Here is a 15,895-nt window from a genome sequence, read left to right on the forward strand (position 1 = left end):
CTTACCAGCGTCTCCCAAGCCGGCTCCGGGGCCGATGCCGTCCACCTCGTCTGGCGAGCCGCGGGCGAGGCCACTAGGAGAGAGCACGTGCAGAAGAGAAGCGTCAGCGTCCGGCCCAGGGCTGGGGGCCGCCGGGCTGCACGGGCGACGACGCGCACGCAGCGCAGGGGCAAGAGCTCGGGCCCTGGGCTCCCACCTTGCGGCCGAGTGAGCTTCAGCGAGTCCCAGGATGCCCGCCCGCCCGCTCGCGCCCACGTCGCGTCCGTGTACCGTCTAGTACGCGCTGGAAGCAGAGGCGCTGCGCCAACTACCGGCTGCGGACGCTCCTGAGTCTCCCTTTCCCTGCTCCTCCCTCGACCTGTAAAGATGAGCTCACGTCCAGGGCACGGGCACGTAGGGTGCGCCCAGTAAGTGGGGACCACTGCTTTGGTCTTTACTGTTCGTCGTCGTCACTAACGTGTCGGACACAACCAAACATAAAGCTCCCAAGAAGCAGGCACCAATTCAGACACTTTAAGAATGTCCCACGAAAATGCAAAATCCACTGATCAAGAGACTTTACTGGTTGAATCATAAACATAGGTTAAGTGAGGATCTGGAGACACTGACAGAAAACTAAACCGTAACCGGAGGCTCTAGCCCCGCCCACGGGGCCCACACCTCTGCGCTGCCCGTCCCCACCCGAGACCCGGTGAGGCCCGGAGGGCCACGCTGCCGGGAGAGCCGCGCGGAGCCGGAACCGGGCGGCGCACTCTGGAAACCACGGCGCCAGGCGCGCTGCTGCCTGCCTTCCCTTTCAACGATTCATTTCTTACTCTGTTACCCGCCCTTAGAGAAGAAACGTATAAACAGAAGCAGCACCGACAGAAGACGACACACCAGCGGCAGCGGACGCTCCGAGATGTTGGGCGTCACTCCCCGTCCGCGGACCGCAGATCAGAACCCCGGGGACATCCCCCCCGCTCGCACCTGTCAGAGCGTCCAGTATCAAAAAGACAAGAAGATAGCAAGTGTGGGCCAGGACGTGGGAGAGGGAGCCTCGAGCGCAGGCCGCTGTGGGAACAGCTCGGCCTCCCTCGGGAAGGACGCGGAGCCACGAGGTGCGGGAAGTCCCCCCCCCCCCACCCCGCCCCGGGCGCTTAGCAAGGTGAGAACACGCGCTTGCAAAGACCCGCACGTGCTCCGGCAGCGTCGTGTGCAACGGCCAGGAGGGGAGCGACCCAAGGGGCGGCCACAGGCGACAGGCGGACGGATGAAGGAGGCGGGGGCCGCGGAAGACAGGGATCCTGCCCTTCCCGACCCCGCGCGTGGGCCCAGCGGGCCCTGAAGTCAAAGAAAGACCAACACTGTATGATTTCACTTATACAGAGAATCTAAAAAACAAAACAAATCAACCAAAAAGCTGAAACGGACTCCTAAGCACAGAGGCCGAAGTGGCGGCCGCCAGAGGGCAGGGCAGCAGGAAGGGGCAAACGGGTGAGCGGAGTGGGAGGGAAAAAATACAGACAAGCCTAAAGTTCTCGGGTATTCCTCACTCCCATCTAGCCCCCCAAGAGGCAACCCTGTTGTCAGCAACACTGCTGTCCCTCCAGGCTTTTTTCTATTTACAGATACAGGGACACAGGGTCTGTTGTTTGTTTTGTTTGTTTGTTTGTTTGTTTATTCTTGGGAGGCCCAGAGAGAGGGGCAGAGACACAGGCAGAGGGAGAAGCAGGCTCCCTGCGGGGAGCCCGATGCGGGACTCGATCCCGGGACCCCGGGTCACGACCTGGGCCGAAGGCAGATGCTTAACCGCTGAGCCCCCGGGCGTCCCTGGGGACATAGTTTTATTTTGTGGCTTAAAACCAAAACCAATGCAATCCAACTGTACATATTATTCTGCGGCATCCTCTCTTCACTTACCGCGTCCTGCAGATGTTTCCACGACAGTACGGACACATCTACCCTCGTGTCTGTAACTCCCACGAGCATTCCACAGCAATGTTTCTCAAACTTTACTGACCACAACCCACAGAAGGAAATTTACTGCCCTTAATTCTTGAAATGCTTTCTATTCTGTACTATTCTGTTTTTGTAAAATTCTCATTGCAACCTACTGAATTGAATTTCATGAGCTGCCAATGGTCACAGTCTGAAATTCACTCTTGAAAGGATGTGCATTTGCCCGATCCCCTGACGGTAAATCAATTTGTTTCCAAGTTGTTCCTTTTACAAACAGGCTTCATGACTGTCCTCATACAGGTCTCCAGGTGCACATGCACCGGACTTTCTCTACCATAACAAGAGGTAGAACTGCTGGGTCAAAACACGTTCACATACTTTTAAGAGGCAAAAGATTTGAAAATGCAGTGGGCCCCGGAACAACACGAGGGCAACGGCACGGGTCCCCTTATACACACACGTTTCTCAATAAATACCGGACAGCGGCGTCAATGTATTTTCTCCTCCTTGTGATTTCCTTAATAGCATTTTCTTTTCTCTAGCCTACTTTTACAGTAAGAATATAGTACGTACATATAACACATAAAATATGTGTTAACTGACTGTTTCTGAGTAAGACTTTCAGTTAACAGTAGGCTAGTAGTTAAGTTGTGGGGGGAATCAAAAGTTACACGTGGATTTTCCACTGAGCAGGACACCACACCACCAACCCTGTGTTGTTCAAGGGCCAACTGTACCCAAATGGCTAAAAAAACACAAGAAAAAATGTTCAACATCATTAGTCGTTAGGGAAATAGAAACCAATACCACATGAGATACCATGCCATGATTGCACAACTCCGTAAATATACTAAAAAATCATTCAATAGTATATTTTAAATGTACTTCACGGCATACAAATGGTTTCAATAAAGCCGTTTTTAAAACACACATATGGACATATTTTTAACACCAAATTGTTTTCGGGAAGGACTGTGCCAGTTGACACTGTGTGCACCTTTTCCGAGCGGTCACAAGGCCCCACTGCACTCCTAAATATGGAGCCTGTATTTACACAGCACGTATCTTTTTAGAGACTGAACAAAACTGACTCATTCAACATACTGTGGATCCTCTACTATGTGCCAGACACGGTTCCAGGTCTAAAGACACGGTGGGGAACAAGCCAGCCATCCTCGCTGCCCTCATAAGCTTATCCTGGAGACCGGGAACACGTTCCTCAAACCTCAAGCCTAGGGGTTCCCAGATCCAAGCTCAGCCTTGAATCAAGCCTTCAAATGTTCACCAAAATTTCATTCCACCATCCTCTTTCTCGACCTTTTACAAAAGTGCATGAGAGCATTCTTCGCCTGACAAAGTATGGCCATGTACAAACTCACAGGACATTTCCTTCTGGCCTGCCCCGCACCACACAGCAAGCTCTTAATAGCCAAGCACTAGAGAAACCCATAGACGGGGCGCTCGGGGGGCTGCGGAGGAGCGGCGGCCTTCGGCCCAGGGCATGACCCCAGGGTCCCTGACTGTGTCCCGCATCGGGTTCCCTGCAGGGAGCCTGCTTCTCTCTCTGCCTGTGTCTCTGCCTCTCTCCCTGTGTCTCTCATGAATAAATAAATAAAATCTTTTAAAAAAAAATTATTAGAGAAACCCACAGACGAACAAACCTGGGCCCAGGGTTAGGAAGCTCAGTTAGGGAGACGCAGAACCTCGGGCATGAAAACAAAAGGACAAACCCAGGGTTGTGGGCACCAAGGACTTCGTCCCGGAATCAGGCACAGAACACATATAGCCTTGCTGCATCCACAGTCAACTGATAGGTAGATATTATCACGGAAAATAAACTGAGGCTCAGAAGGGTTGGGTGTGTTACTAAAGCAACTCAGCCAGTAAGTGGCTGAAGCAGGATCCAGACCCAGTGATCCTGAGTACAAAGCCGAGGTTCTTCCAGAAGCACCAGGCAGGACTTGATAAAGGGCCTTAGCTTGGGCGAGGCTCTGGGGCCTGGCATCTGAGCCTGACCTCAGGGCTGGAGCTCTTTGGGGCACCCACAGGCGATCAGGTTTGCAGAGAATGACGCATATCGACCTGATTCAACAAACTGGACTTCCATTTAGTCTCTAAAACTGGGGCTTGGAAATTACCAAGCAGAAGGGTGCTCACGCTAAGATAAAAAGAGGATTTTATTCCAGGGATTTTTCTCTTCCACTGTGACCATCTAATGGGGAACCTGTCTCTTTCAAGACATTTGGGCCACTCTTTAAGGGCCAGTTCCCATGCCAGCAGCTCCCTAAAATCCTCCCAGAGTCCCCTCAGAACTGGTACAGGGAACTAGCTAGAAGGCAGGACACGGACTGAGAGCCAGGCTTTGCAGTCAGTGAGCCTGGATTCAGATCCGGGCTCAATCGTGTACTTTTTCTGAGGGATCCCAGACTGCTCCCTTCACCTCTGTGAGCTTCAGAGTGCTCACCTGCAAAAAGGGGATAATACCATCACCTCCCATTTATATGCCTGGTGCCAGGTTAGGAACTGGAGTTACAAAGATGAACAATATGCAGCCCTGCTCTCAAACAGGTCAGAGTCTAATTAGGAAGTCAGACACGTTAGAGTTGTACCTGCACGACCCCCTGCAGGAGCCACCGGCCACAGGGACCTGCTGAGCACCTGAACTGTGGTTAATCCAAATCAAGAAGTGTTTGTAAGTTTAAAATGCATACCGAATCTCAAAGACTTTGTAAGATAAAAAAGAATGTGAAATATTTCATTAATAATTTTTTATTGTTTGCTGGTTATAATGATAATATATGGAAATACCGGGTGAAATCAAATATATTATTAAAATCTATTTCATCTGTTTCTCTTTTACTTTTTCATTGTGGCTACTAGAAAAGTTTCAATTACTTATGTGGCTCACACTGTATTTCTATTGAACAACATTAGTCAATAAAACTCAGTGAGGTGGGGGCGCCTGGGCGGCTCGGTCGGTGAAACGTCTGCCTTCGGCTCAGGTCATGATCCCAGGGTCCTGGGACCCAGCCCCACACTGGGCGCCCGGCTCAGCAGGGAGTCTGCTTCTCCCTCTCCCTCTGCCCTCACCGTCCTTGTGTGTGCATTCTCGTGTGCCCTCACGCTCTCTCCTTCCCTCAAATAAATAAAAATCTAAAAACAAAAACCTAAGTGACATCAATAAGGGCTAAAATGGGGTCAGTGATGGGTGGGGGTGGCTGGAAGAGCAGAGAGGGTCTGGGTGGAGATAGGGGCATGTCAGCAAAGGCCTCCTGGCATCGAAATCTAAGTGAGACCTGAAAAATAAGAGGCATTAATGAGGCAAAGGGAAGGGAGGGCTAGCCCGGCAGCAGGAAGAGCGAGTGCACAGGTCCGACAGCAAGAAAGAACAAGGTGGGACGCCTGGGGGGCTCTGTGGTGGAGCACCTGCCTTCGGCCCAGGGCGTGACCCTGGGGTCCCGGGATCGAGTCCCGCATCAGGGTCCCCACAGGGAGCCTGGTTCTCCCCTAGCCTGTGTCTCTGCCTCTCTGTGTGTCTCTCAGGAATAAATAAAATCAAGAAGAGAAGAAAAAAGAAAGGAAAAGAACAGAATAGAACGAGGCAGGCCATTCATGACAAAGGCCTTGGCAGCCAGGCAGAGGGAAGTGTTCAGGGAGGAGAAAGGCAGGCACAGAGGACACAGGAGGTCAGTAGGTAACCGGGCCGGCTTATGAACGACCTTGGAAGCTCTATTAAGGCACCTCATTCTGAGGGTGACGGGGAGCCAGGGAGGGTCTGAAGCAGGTAAGAGACCAGCCACGGGAGTGTCCGCAGCGAAGGCAGGGAGCTCGCCTGGAGAGCTGCTACCGTGCGTCAGTCACTGGTCAAAACCCCTTCAGATTCACCTGCTTTTCAGATGACAAAAACTGAGGCTCGCGGAGGGAGTGACTTGCCCAAGATCACTGGGCTGTTAAACCGAGAAGTGGGACCAAAACCCACCTAGGTCTGGGTCCCAAAGCCCAAGGGCTTGGTCAACTGGCACTGAGGTAATTGAGAGCCGAGAGTATGAACGGACTTTATCTTAACGGCGATGAGACGCCTAAACACACACAGCAGAATGACCATCGGATTCATACTTTCAAAAAGGTCTCAAACTGTAGTATAAAGGGCTATCACAGGTGTCAGGACAACCCAAGTCCTCCCCAGTATGCTGGCACAGTGGTAGTGCAATGACAGGGACCTGAGGACCACCACAGGATACATAACACGTCCTCAATAAACGGAGTAACCACTAGTCCAGGTTTGCCCAAGACAGACCAGTTTATGCTTGCTGTCTAGACATGAACACTGATTGTCCCATTTCGCTTTTTTTTTAAGATTTATTTACTGGGATCCCTGGGTGGCGCAGCGGTTTAGCACCTGCCTTTGGCCCAGGGCGCGATCCTGGAGACCCGGGATGGAATCCCACGTCGGGCTCCCGGTGCATGGAGCCTGCTTCTCCCTCTGCCTGTGTCTCTGCCTCTCTCTCTCTCTGACTATCATAAATAAAAAATAAATAATAAATAAAATAAAATAAAAAATAAAAGAATTTATTTACTTATTCATGAGAGACAGAGACAGAGAGGGGGAGGGGGGGGAAGAGACAGAGACACAGGCAGAGGGAGAAGCAGGTTCCCTGCACGGAGCCTAACGTGGGACTGGATCCTGGGACTCCAGGATCACGCCCTGGGCTGAAGGCAGACGCTCAACCGCTGAGCCACCTGGGGATCCCCCATTTCGCTCTTAAAAGTGTCCCAGGTTGCACAATAAACAACATGGTCACCCTCTCAATGAGGGTCTGTTGACTAAAAGCAGCAGCCTATCCCCAGCAGAGCTGGATAAACACTGTGGATTCTCCTCCACGTCCTTCTTCCGTCTTCTTCCACCAAGAGCCTCCTGAAAACCAAACAACCCAGGCCTGGAGCAGTGTGTGGCTGTCAGGCTTTCCTCCCCAAAGGAAAGATGCCAGGCCGCATGGGCTATGTGGACTCCAACAGCCTCTTGGGACAGATCCACTGGAGGCCAGTCAGCCATTATTCCCCAACCTGCAGTGATGATGATGGTGATGGTAGTGATGATGGTGGAGGTGGTGGTGCTGGTGTTGGTGGTGGTGGTGGTGATGGTGGAGGTGGAGGTGGAGGTGGAGGTGGTGGTGCTGGTGTTGGTGGTGGTGATGGTGGAGGTGGAGGTGGAGGTGGAGGTGGAGGTGGTGATGGTAGTGATGATGGTGGAGGTGGTGGTGCTGGTGTTGGTGGTGGTGGTGGTGCTGGTGTTGGTGGTGGTGGTGGTGATGGTGGAGGTGGAGGTGGAGGTGGAGGTGGAGGTGGTGGTGGTAGTGGTGGTGCTGGTGCTGGTGTTGGTGGTGGAGGTGGAGGTGGTTGTGAGGATGCTGGTGGTGGTGGTGATGGTGGAGGTGGAGGTGGGTGTGGTGGTGGTAGTGGTGGTGCTGGTGCTGGAGGTGGTGGTGCTGGTGGTGGTAATGGTGGTGGAGGTGGAGGTGATGGTGGAGGTGGTGATGGTGATGATGCTGGTGGTGGAGGTGGAGGTGGTGGTGAGGATGCTGGTACTGGAGGTGGTAGTGGGGATGCTGGTGGTGATGGTGGAGGTGGAGGTGGAGGTAGTGGTGGTAGTGATGATGCTGGTGCTGGAGGAGGCGGAGGCGGAGGCGCCACACTGACAGCCCAGGGTCCCCGAGCCCAGCTCCAGGCCCGCCAGGCAAAGCCCGGGAAGGCCTCTCCGGCCCGTCCTCCCCCGATCCCGTCGCTCCGTGACCCGCCGCCTTTCCAGACGGGAAACAGGCTGGACCGTTCTGCTGAGGCGTCCCGACGGCCGGGGTGGGAAGGTCGGCGGGGTCGGCTCCGCTCGCGGCTCAAGGCCGCCCCCCGCCCCCCGCCCCCCGCGACCCCTGCGACCCCCCGCGACCCCGCCCCCCGGAAGCCGCCGACACCCCCAGAAGCAGCCCCGGCCTCGTGGCCCGCTCCCCGCCGCGGGGTCCCGCCCGCCCCTGCGAAGCCCCGGCCGCACCTGCAGCCGCCGAGCGTCCCGGGGACGGTGGCGTCGGCTCCCAACATCGAGTCCATCGCGGGCGCGGGCGCGGGCGCGGCGGCGCCCCCCGGGCCCCCGGGTCCCCGCCCCTCCAGCCCTGCTCCGGGTCGGACGCCGGCGGCGCCGCTGGAATTCAAACCGCAGCCGCCGCCATCTTTCCCGGCGCTTCTTCCTACGGAAACGGGGCGGGGCCACGGAGGCGCGCGCTGAAGCCGCCCGGCGGCGGCCGGAGGCCGGGCAGCGGAGCGCGGGCGGGTGCCATCTCGGTTAAGGGCAAGAGCGGCCGCCCTTGGGCCGCAAGGCTAAGGAAAGCGAGGCCGCCGGCCATTTTTCGTCAGGGCACGCGGGCCCGAGGCGCGCGCCATCTTTGTTGCGGGCAGAGGCCGGCCTTGGGCCGTTGGTTCGGGCGGGAGGTGGGAGGCCCGGCTCTCTCCGCCCTTCGCGGCCCCGCAGCCGCCGGCGCTCGCCTGGGATGGTGACCGCTAACCGCGCGGTGCGGGCGGGCACACGGCGTCGGAGCTGAAGCGGAGAACAAGGGGGCCTCACCTAGAACAACCTTCCTGCCGAATCGCAACTCAAGCGGGAACGTGCGCGCCCGGTTCCAAGTGGATCAGCTCGTCCCGTTGAGCCGGTGCCGCCCGCCGCCCCCCGGCCCTGGCCCCGGCCCCGGCGCGGACACACCTGCCGTCGTCAGCCGGGCCGAGACCAAGGGACCCGCCGGGGCGCGGGAAGGAAGCCTGTGGACGGGGCGGGGCCGGCGCACCTGACCCCCGACGCACCTGCCCCCCATGGGCCTGGCGCACCTGACCCCTCACGCACCTGCCCCCCATGGGCCTGGCGCACCTGCCCCCCGACGGGCCTGGCGCACCTGACCCCCGACGCACCTGCCCCCCATGGGCCTGGTGCACCTGACCCCCGACGGACCTGACCCCCGACGGGCCTGGCGCATCTGCCCCCCGACGGACCCGACGCACCTGCCCCCCTACGGTCCCGACGCACCTGCCCCCCATGGGCCTGGCGCACCTGACCCCCGACGCACCTGCCCCCCTACGGACCCGACACACCTGCCCCCCAACGGGCCTGGCGCATCTGCCCCCCCCCCGACGGACCCGACGCACCTGCCCCCCTACGGTCCCGACGCACCTGCCCCCCATGGGCCTGGCGCACCTGACCCCTGACGCACCTGCCCCCCTACGGACCCGACACACCTGCCCCCCGACGGGCCTGGCGCACCTGGCCCCCGACAGACCCGACGCACCTGCTCCCGGACGGACCCGACGCACCTGCCCCCCATTGGGCCTGGCACACCTGCCGCCCAATGGACCTGCCCCCGGCGCACCTGCCCCCTGACGGGCCCTGGCGACCCCAGGCTGGGCGGGCGCGGAGCCACCGCAGACGCCGGGGGTCTCGTCGGGGCCGGGCTGTAGGAAGAATCCTGGGTGCGGGGGCTGGTGAAGACCCGGCGGAGCCCAGGCGCCTTCCGGACCCCCCAGGGCCCTGTGCACCTGTGCGTGCTTTCCAGAGCCCTCCTCTAACCGTCTGACGGAAAACAAGCCCCTGCTGTATTCTCGGCGACCCTTGATTTTGTCCTGCGGCACTTCACCGCATTCGCAGTTGGGTATTTGTGTGTTTTTTAAATAAGTCCTCCCTTTGCTGGAGACTGGAAAGTCCGCTCGGCGGCGTTGGCTTCTGAGTTACTCACCGCGGTGTCCCCAGGCCACGCCCGCCGCCCAGACGGTGTTTTAAAGTACACGGTGAATGAATGATTGAAAGAGCCTGGAAAGTGGGGCTAACACCCCTGCTGCAGGTTTTTGTGAGGATGCGAGGATGACCCGGTGCCCCTAGCGGCCGGTCAGTGGCCAGCCGTAGCCCCCCCACCCCTGCAGGAGCTAGTGAGGTCTGCAAGCCCCAGGGTCCTGCACCTGCCGCTCTTTAGCCAGCTCTTCACCCGCCCCTGACGGGGTGGGCAGGAGCTGGTTGGCACCTCCGCTGCCCCAGCCGGGACGGGGCGACCTCGGTCCCTGAGCGGCACTAAGTTCAACCAATGGGACGAGTGCATCCAAAAGCAGGGACCCGAGGTGTCGAGACACCTGCCACTGACTGATCTTCACGGACCAGGCCTCTGGGCCTGTTTGTCCAGTAGGAAGGTTGGGCCGCCGGAGGCCTCAGGACCTCAGCTCTGGAGGCAGTTTTTTTTTTTTTAAGATTTATTTATTTATGATAGACATAGAGAGAGGCAGAGACACAGGAGGAGGGAGAAGCAGGTCCCTGCGGGGAGCCCGACGTGGGACTCGATCCCGGGACTCCAGGATCGCGCCCTGGGCCGAAGGCAGGCGCCAAACCGCTGAGCCCCCCAGGGATCCCCTGGAGGCAGTTTCTTTGAGTTTCTTTCGAAGCTACAGACAGACGCCCGTTCTGCTCGGAGAGGGGGGCTCGTTGCTAATCGTCACTTCCCAACTGAGCGCCAACGTGCCGTCCAGCACACGGACGCTCGAGGGGAGAAACGAGGACGAGGACTTGCATGTCGTGGGCACCTCTGACGCATGACCGTCTCCCGCAGGTCGCACGTACCACCTCCCTGGACCCTTGCGACGCTCCTCTGGAGCACGTATGACTGTTACCCCATTTTCCTCACAGATGAGAAGACAGAACAAATAACTCAGCGGGTGTCCTCGCGGGGGACCGAGCGCAGGCTCCGTGGAACGGCGGCCCAAGCGCCTCAGGCACCAGCCCGTCCTGCGTGATTCCCTCCGGCCTGGAGTTGAGTGAGAGCGAGTCCCCGCGCGCACTGTCGCAGCGGTGTAGGCCCCAGACTCCCCTCCGTGGACGCCAGCCTCGGGGCGGCCCGTGTGGGCGGGATGACGGCGCGACTGGACGCCGGGGCACCCCGATGCGACCTCTGCAAGTCTCCGCCTCTTCCCGTGACTGGGGTCCCCTCGCCCTGCTCCTCCCCGGTTTCCCAAGTGCAAGTGGGGCAGACAGTGCTGAGCTCATGGGGCCTGTGAGGAGCCGTCCCAGGACGAACCCGTCGCCTGTAGGGATGACGGCCGCCCGGATGCGTGCTAACCCCGCGGTGAACCTGGAAACTCAAAATAGACTCGATCCACGACAGAGAGCCTATTCGGGAAGTTGTTTTCCCATGTTCGTGGCCAGGGACAAGCCCTTTGCCCCGTGTCTGTCGCACCAGGGCCTTTTCCTGCCAAGCCTGGAGGTGACGTCAGCACCACCAGCTGTTCGGCTCCGTCTCCTTGACGACAGCCACCAGCCACCAAGCTGGCAGCGTGATTGTGTTGGCCGAGGTCCTAGCAAACGGCTGGGGGAAGTCGCTTGCAGCCAGGTGTTTGTCGCCAGGGTCGAACCCTCCGGAAGTGTTGGCAGCTCAGGCGCCTCGTCAGGACACAGGAGCGGCCACGGCTGACGGCGAGGGTCCTTCGTAGCAGCAGCGCACACGGGCGTGCACACACACACACACACACGCACGCACACACGCCGCTGTGCACCCTCGCCTCCCGCCGCCCCGCCGGAAGCAGTGAGGGCCCCACTCACGGGGAGGAAAGGCTCAGGAAGCAAGAGGCCGCCAGAGGCGCTCCTTGTCTCTCTTTCCTTCTATTTTTCTTAGCTTTTCCTCAGAGATCAGACTTAGGAGACTTAGGACTTAGGAGACTTAGGAGACTTAGGAGAAAAGTCGCGAAACGAGTGCCACCCGGAGCCTTCACCCCACCCCGATTGGCTAACGTCTTCCACAACCAGAGCGTAATTGTCAGAAATAGGGCACCTCCCGGCTCCCGAAGCCCCCGCCGCGGGGCCGCCCGGGCCGCCCGTGAGCGCCAGGACCCCCACCCGAGCCGGGACCCCGCGCCGCGTCCTGCGGCCTCTTGCTCTCCTCCAGGCTCCTTCTGTCCTTGGTTGCGTCATGTTGACACCGGCGGAGGGCTCGAGCCAGTTACTCGATGGAGAGCCCCTGGGCGTGGGGTCACGAGCTGTTCCCTCCTGATTAAACCCAGAGGTCCTGGGCTCTGGGCCGGACCCCGACGGTGACACTTCCCGGGGCGCCGGGGGCCCGTCCTGCTCCTGGGTCTCATTACTTGGTGACTTCAGCCCTGATCCTGGCCAAGGGGGACCTGCCCAGATCCTCCAGCGTAGATTTCTGACTCTTCTTTTTGTCCCCAGTGGAGAGTCTCGTGAGGTGGGACCTGAGTCTGTGCAGCTCCGCCGTCCGTGTCCCCTTCAGGCCGTGTTTCAGCAGAGCCGTGGACACTTCCTAAGCAGTGATGACAGCGTATCCGCCCATTGGCGATGGAGTGTTTTCATCTTGCCTCCCGTAATTTTTTTAAAGGTTTTATTTCCAGGGGGAGCCCTGGGTGGCTCAGCGGTTTGGCGCCTGCCTTTGGCCCAGGGCGTGATCCTGGAGTCCGGGATCGAGTCCCGCGTCGGGCTCCCGGTGCATGGAGCCTGCTTCTCCCTCTGCCTGTGTCTCTGCCTCTCTCTCTCTCTCTCTCATAAATAAATAAATCTTTAAAATGAATGAATGAATGAATGAATGAATGAATGAATAAATAAATAAATAAATAAATAAATAAATAAGTAATCTCCCCACCCAGTGTGGGGCTGGAATTCACAGCCCGAGATCAAGGGTCGCCCGCTCCGCACCCCAAGCTGGCCGGGCCCCTCCAGCTCTTCTCAGGGGGACTCCGCTGACACAGAGCTTGCTCCTCTGGCCACAGAGTTCTTTCTTGAAAGCCATATGGACCGGGGCGTGCTGGCTTTACTTGATGGGTCATGATCCATTAATACCATTTCTTTTGGGTTTTAAGATTTTATTTATTCATGAGAGACACAGAGAGGGAGACAGGCAGAGACCCAGGCAGAGGGAGCAGCAGGCTCTGTGCAGGGAGCCCGACGTGGGACTCGATCCTGGGACCCCGGGCCGTGCCCTGGCTGAAGGCGGCGCTAACCGCTGAGCCCCCCGCCCCCCGGGCTGCCCTCCTTATTTCTTTTGTTGCACCCACCGTCCTAGGTTTGTCCACGCGGTGCCACGTTTCAGGGCGGCTCTGAGCGGTCCGCCGCGGAGGGTCTGCATGTCACCCTGGCCCCGGGCCCTTCCCGGCGACCCCCGCCCCGTCCTCGTTCACCGCGTTCTCCGGAGCTCCCGGCGCCACCTGGGCCCAAAGTCGGCCGGGCCGTGGCCGTGGCCGTGGTGGGGGCCCAGTGCCAGGCTGTCGAAGTCCCTGCACGTCCTGACACTTAGTCCCGACGGGAGCAACGGGAGAGCGTCCCCACGGGGAGACCGGGTCAACGGCCACGGCCCCCACCCCCCGCCCCGCGCTCTGCCTCCGGGAAACGCTCGGGCCGGGCTCGGGCTGGACGGACCTGGCGCCGAGGGTGGCTCGGAGGAGGGCCCTGCCCGCCGCGGCCGGTGGGGGACACAGGCCCGACGAGCCCAGGCCTCCCGCCCGAGGCCCGGCCTTGAGCCCCAGCCTTGAGCCCCAGCCGCGGTGCTGTCGCCGGCTGCTGCCGCCCGGCCTGAGGAGCTGCTTAAAAGGCACAACTACAAATCCGAGCCGGCGCCTGGGCGCTGGGCCGCGGGTGGCCTTCGGGGGTGGCCCGGTCCCGGGACCAGCCCGCGTCGCGCTCCCTGCTGGGGCCGCCCGGCCCCGGCCTCCCCCGCTCTGTCGCTCGCGGCCTCCGTCTCTAATCGAAGTAAAGCCCGCGGGGCGCGCGGCTGCCGAGGACACGGCGGATCTGGGGCGCGGGGACACGCGGAGCCTGACCCGGGAGGCCGCCCTTCAGCCGCGACCCGCTCGGCCAGAGAGAACGCGACCTCGTTCGGGTCACGGGTCCACGACGCACCACGCGCTCCTCACACTTTCAGGCCAGCGGAGGGGAAGCCCCCGCCTCCGCGACACCCCGTGTGAGGCCCGTGTCACCTTCTTCATCCCCTGATGCTTCGTCCTCCGACGCTCGAGTGTGCTGCCCTCCCGGAAGGAGACGAGGCTCAAGACACGATCATTGTCCCAGAGTCACACAGCAGCCTGGTGACCCGGTCCCCAGCTCCCAAAAGCTGATGCTCCTCAGCTCTCTGGAGACTTGCCAAGGCCCGGGAAGGCGGCAGCCGGGCCCCCCGCCCCCCGCCAGACACCCCGAGTCCGCCCGGGCCGCAGCATCGGCTGACGGCAGGGAAACCTCGGGAAGGGACGCCGCGTCACCATTTCGCAGCTAAAGGCAGCACGTGGCGGCCTCAGTGGCCTTGGGGTGCTCGGCGGGTCCCAGGAGACGGCAGCTGGGCCTGTGGGCTCCCACCAGACACAGCCTCCGCGTGGGCCGGGCCGCGGGGGGCGGGAGGTCGCACCCGTGGGAGGAGCCCCCCACGCACAGGCCTGTCCGCGCCACGCCGGGGCTTCTGTTGTCCCAGGCGGCCCCCGACCAGGGCCACCTCTTCCCACCTGCCCACAGGAGCTCCCTCCTCGTGGCTGTTCTCACTGGAGATGCGCTGCGTGGACGAGGAACTGAGTCAACAACCGCATCCTCCGGATCCACGCGGATGTAAGCACCTCCATCGCCCCCGAGCGGCCAGCGGTGCAGGGTCCCCTCCGCTCGGGAGACGGCCCCGCCTCGTGTCCCTACGGACGTGCCTCATGCACACTCCCCCGGACCGGGCGTCCCGTGGGCTACACCCCGGCTGGGCTTTCAGTTCCGTCCTCGGGGTCCAGGAGTGCAGCCGCCAGACGGCAGGTGCTTAGCAAGTGTCGGTCGGAGAATGAGTAGATCCCAGGTAACAGGCCATCCCCAGAGCTGCTCTCCCCACGTAACGCAAGGGCAAAAGGCCCCTCCCGGGGGACATGGAACCAAACCTGCCAGACGTCCCCGTCCCCCGGAGAGGCCGCCCGGTCCGGCCTGGCCCAGGCCGCTCCGCACTCTCCGAGCCTGGGCTGCGGCCCGGATGTGCCCGCGCCTCCCCCCCCCCCCCCCCCCCGGCCCCGTCTCCCCTGCGCCCAGGCCCACGGGGACCCCAAGAGCCGCCGCCGGCCTCAGCCTCCGGACACCTTCCTGCCCCCCCTCCCTCCCCCACGATGGAAACACAAAACTGGCTTGGATCCAACTCAGAGAAGTGCTGCTCCTTCCCTCCAGGTCCGACACCGGCGTGGCCGCGCACAGGCCCGTCCCTGGTGGCCCCCTCCTGACGGGAGGAACGGCCTGCGCGGGGCCCTTGGGGTAAGCTCTTAGGAGCTCTTGGGGGCGGGGAGGCAGGGACTGTCCCCCACCAGAGACGCGGCCAGCGCGGGGCCGGCTGCACTCGCCGAACAGGCTGAATCTGACCTGGGTGCAGCTGTGAGGGCAGCACCGATCCCCTGACTGGGAGGGACCGGGCGGGACGGGCGGGACCGGGAGCCGCTCAGCGACGTCCCGAGGCCCCGTGCTGTGGGGCCCGCCCGGAATCCGGAGCCCTGCTCTCCGTGGCCGGGGACCCTCTTCCATGCCGTGGCGTCTGCCCCGCGGCTCCCGCGCATCCCGTGCCGGGGCCCAAGCTGCTGGCCGCCGGGACACGGGCGCAACCGGCGTGAGCGGCTGCCGTGGTGTCACCCGACTCTTGCCCACCTCCGTCGCATCCCGTGAGCGTGTCTGTGTTTTCAGACCTAAAGGTGAGCCGCAGACCAGACCGTGACGAAATGCCCGTCAGCCTTCGCCCAGGCCCGCACCTGCCGACGTCGCTACCTATTCATTGTAGTTGAGGAAATTCAAAGTGTAACTGTCCCCGGCTCTGGGCCTGGCTCAGGCCTCTCCATCTCCGCTGGACCCCACGCAATTTGCTTCATTACCCCCCAAATTATTACCGCAACTAAAACAGAGGCTTAGTAGACAACCGTGAACGTCCTTGTCCTTGCCTGGAAG

At 60.6% G+C, this 15,895-nt stretch overlaps 1 protein-coding gene across 12 annotated transcripts in view; it reads right to left on the reverse strand.

Annotated features, from left to right (window-relative positions):
* The window catches only part of CDK5RAP2 (CDK5 regulatory subunit associated protein 2), a 153,703-nt gene extending 145,100 nt beyond the window's left edge, over window positions 1–8,603 (reverse strand). For 9 of the 12 annotated variants that reach the window (XM_049116423.1, XM_049116418.1, XM_049116416.1 and 6 more), the window contains exons 1-2: window positions 7,985–8,179; window positions 6–73 (exon numbers count right to left, since the gene is read on the reverse strand). In XM_049116423.1, the coding sequence (XP_048972380.1) occupies window positions 6–73; window positions 7,985–8,040 (124 nt within the window). In that variant the 5' untranslated portion in view covers window positions 8,041–8,179. Of the gene's footprint in view, window positions 1–5; window positions 74–7,984; window positions 8,180–8,551 lie in introns of those variants that run through there. The other 3 variants (XM_049116425.1, XM_049116424.1, XM_049116420.1) reach the window with 2 other exon arrangements.
* Window positions 8,604–15,895: the final 7,292 nt, after the last annotated feature.

This window comes from Canis lupus, chromosome 11, assembly GCF_003254725.2.
Source record: "Canis lupus dingo isolate Sandy chromosome 11, ASM325472v2, whole genome shotgun sequence".
NCBI classification, from domain to species: domain Eukaryota; kingdom Metazoa; phylum Chordata; class Mammalia; order Carnivora; family Canidae; genus Canis; species Canis lupus.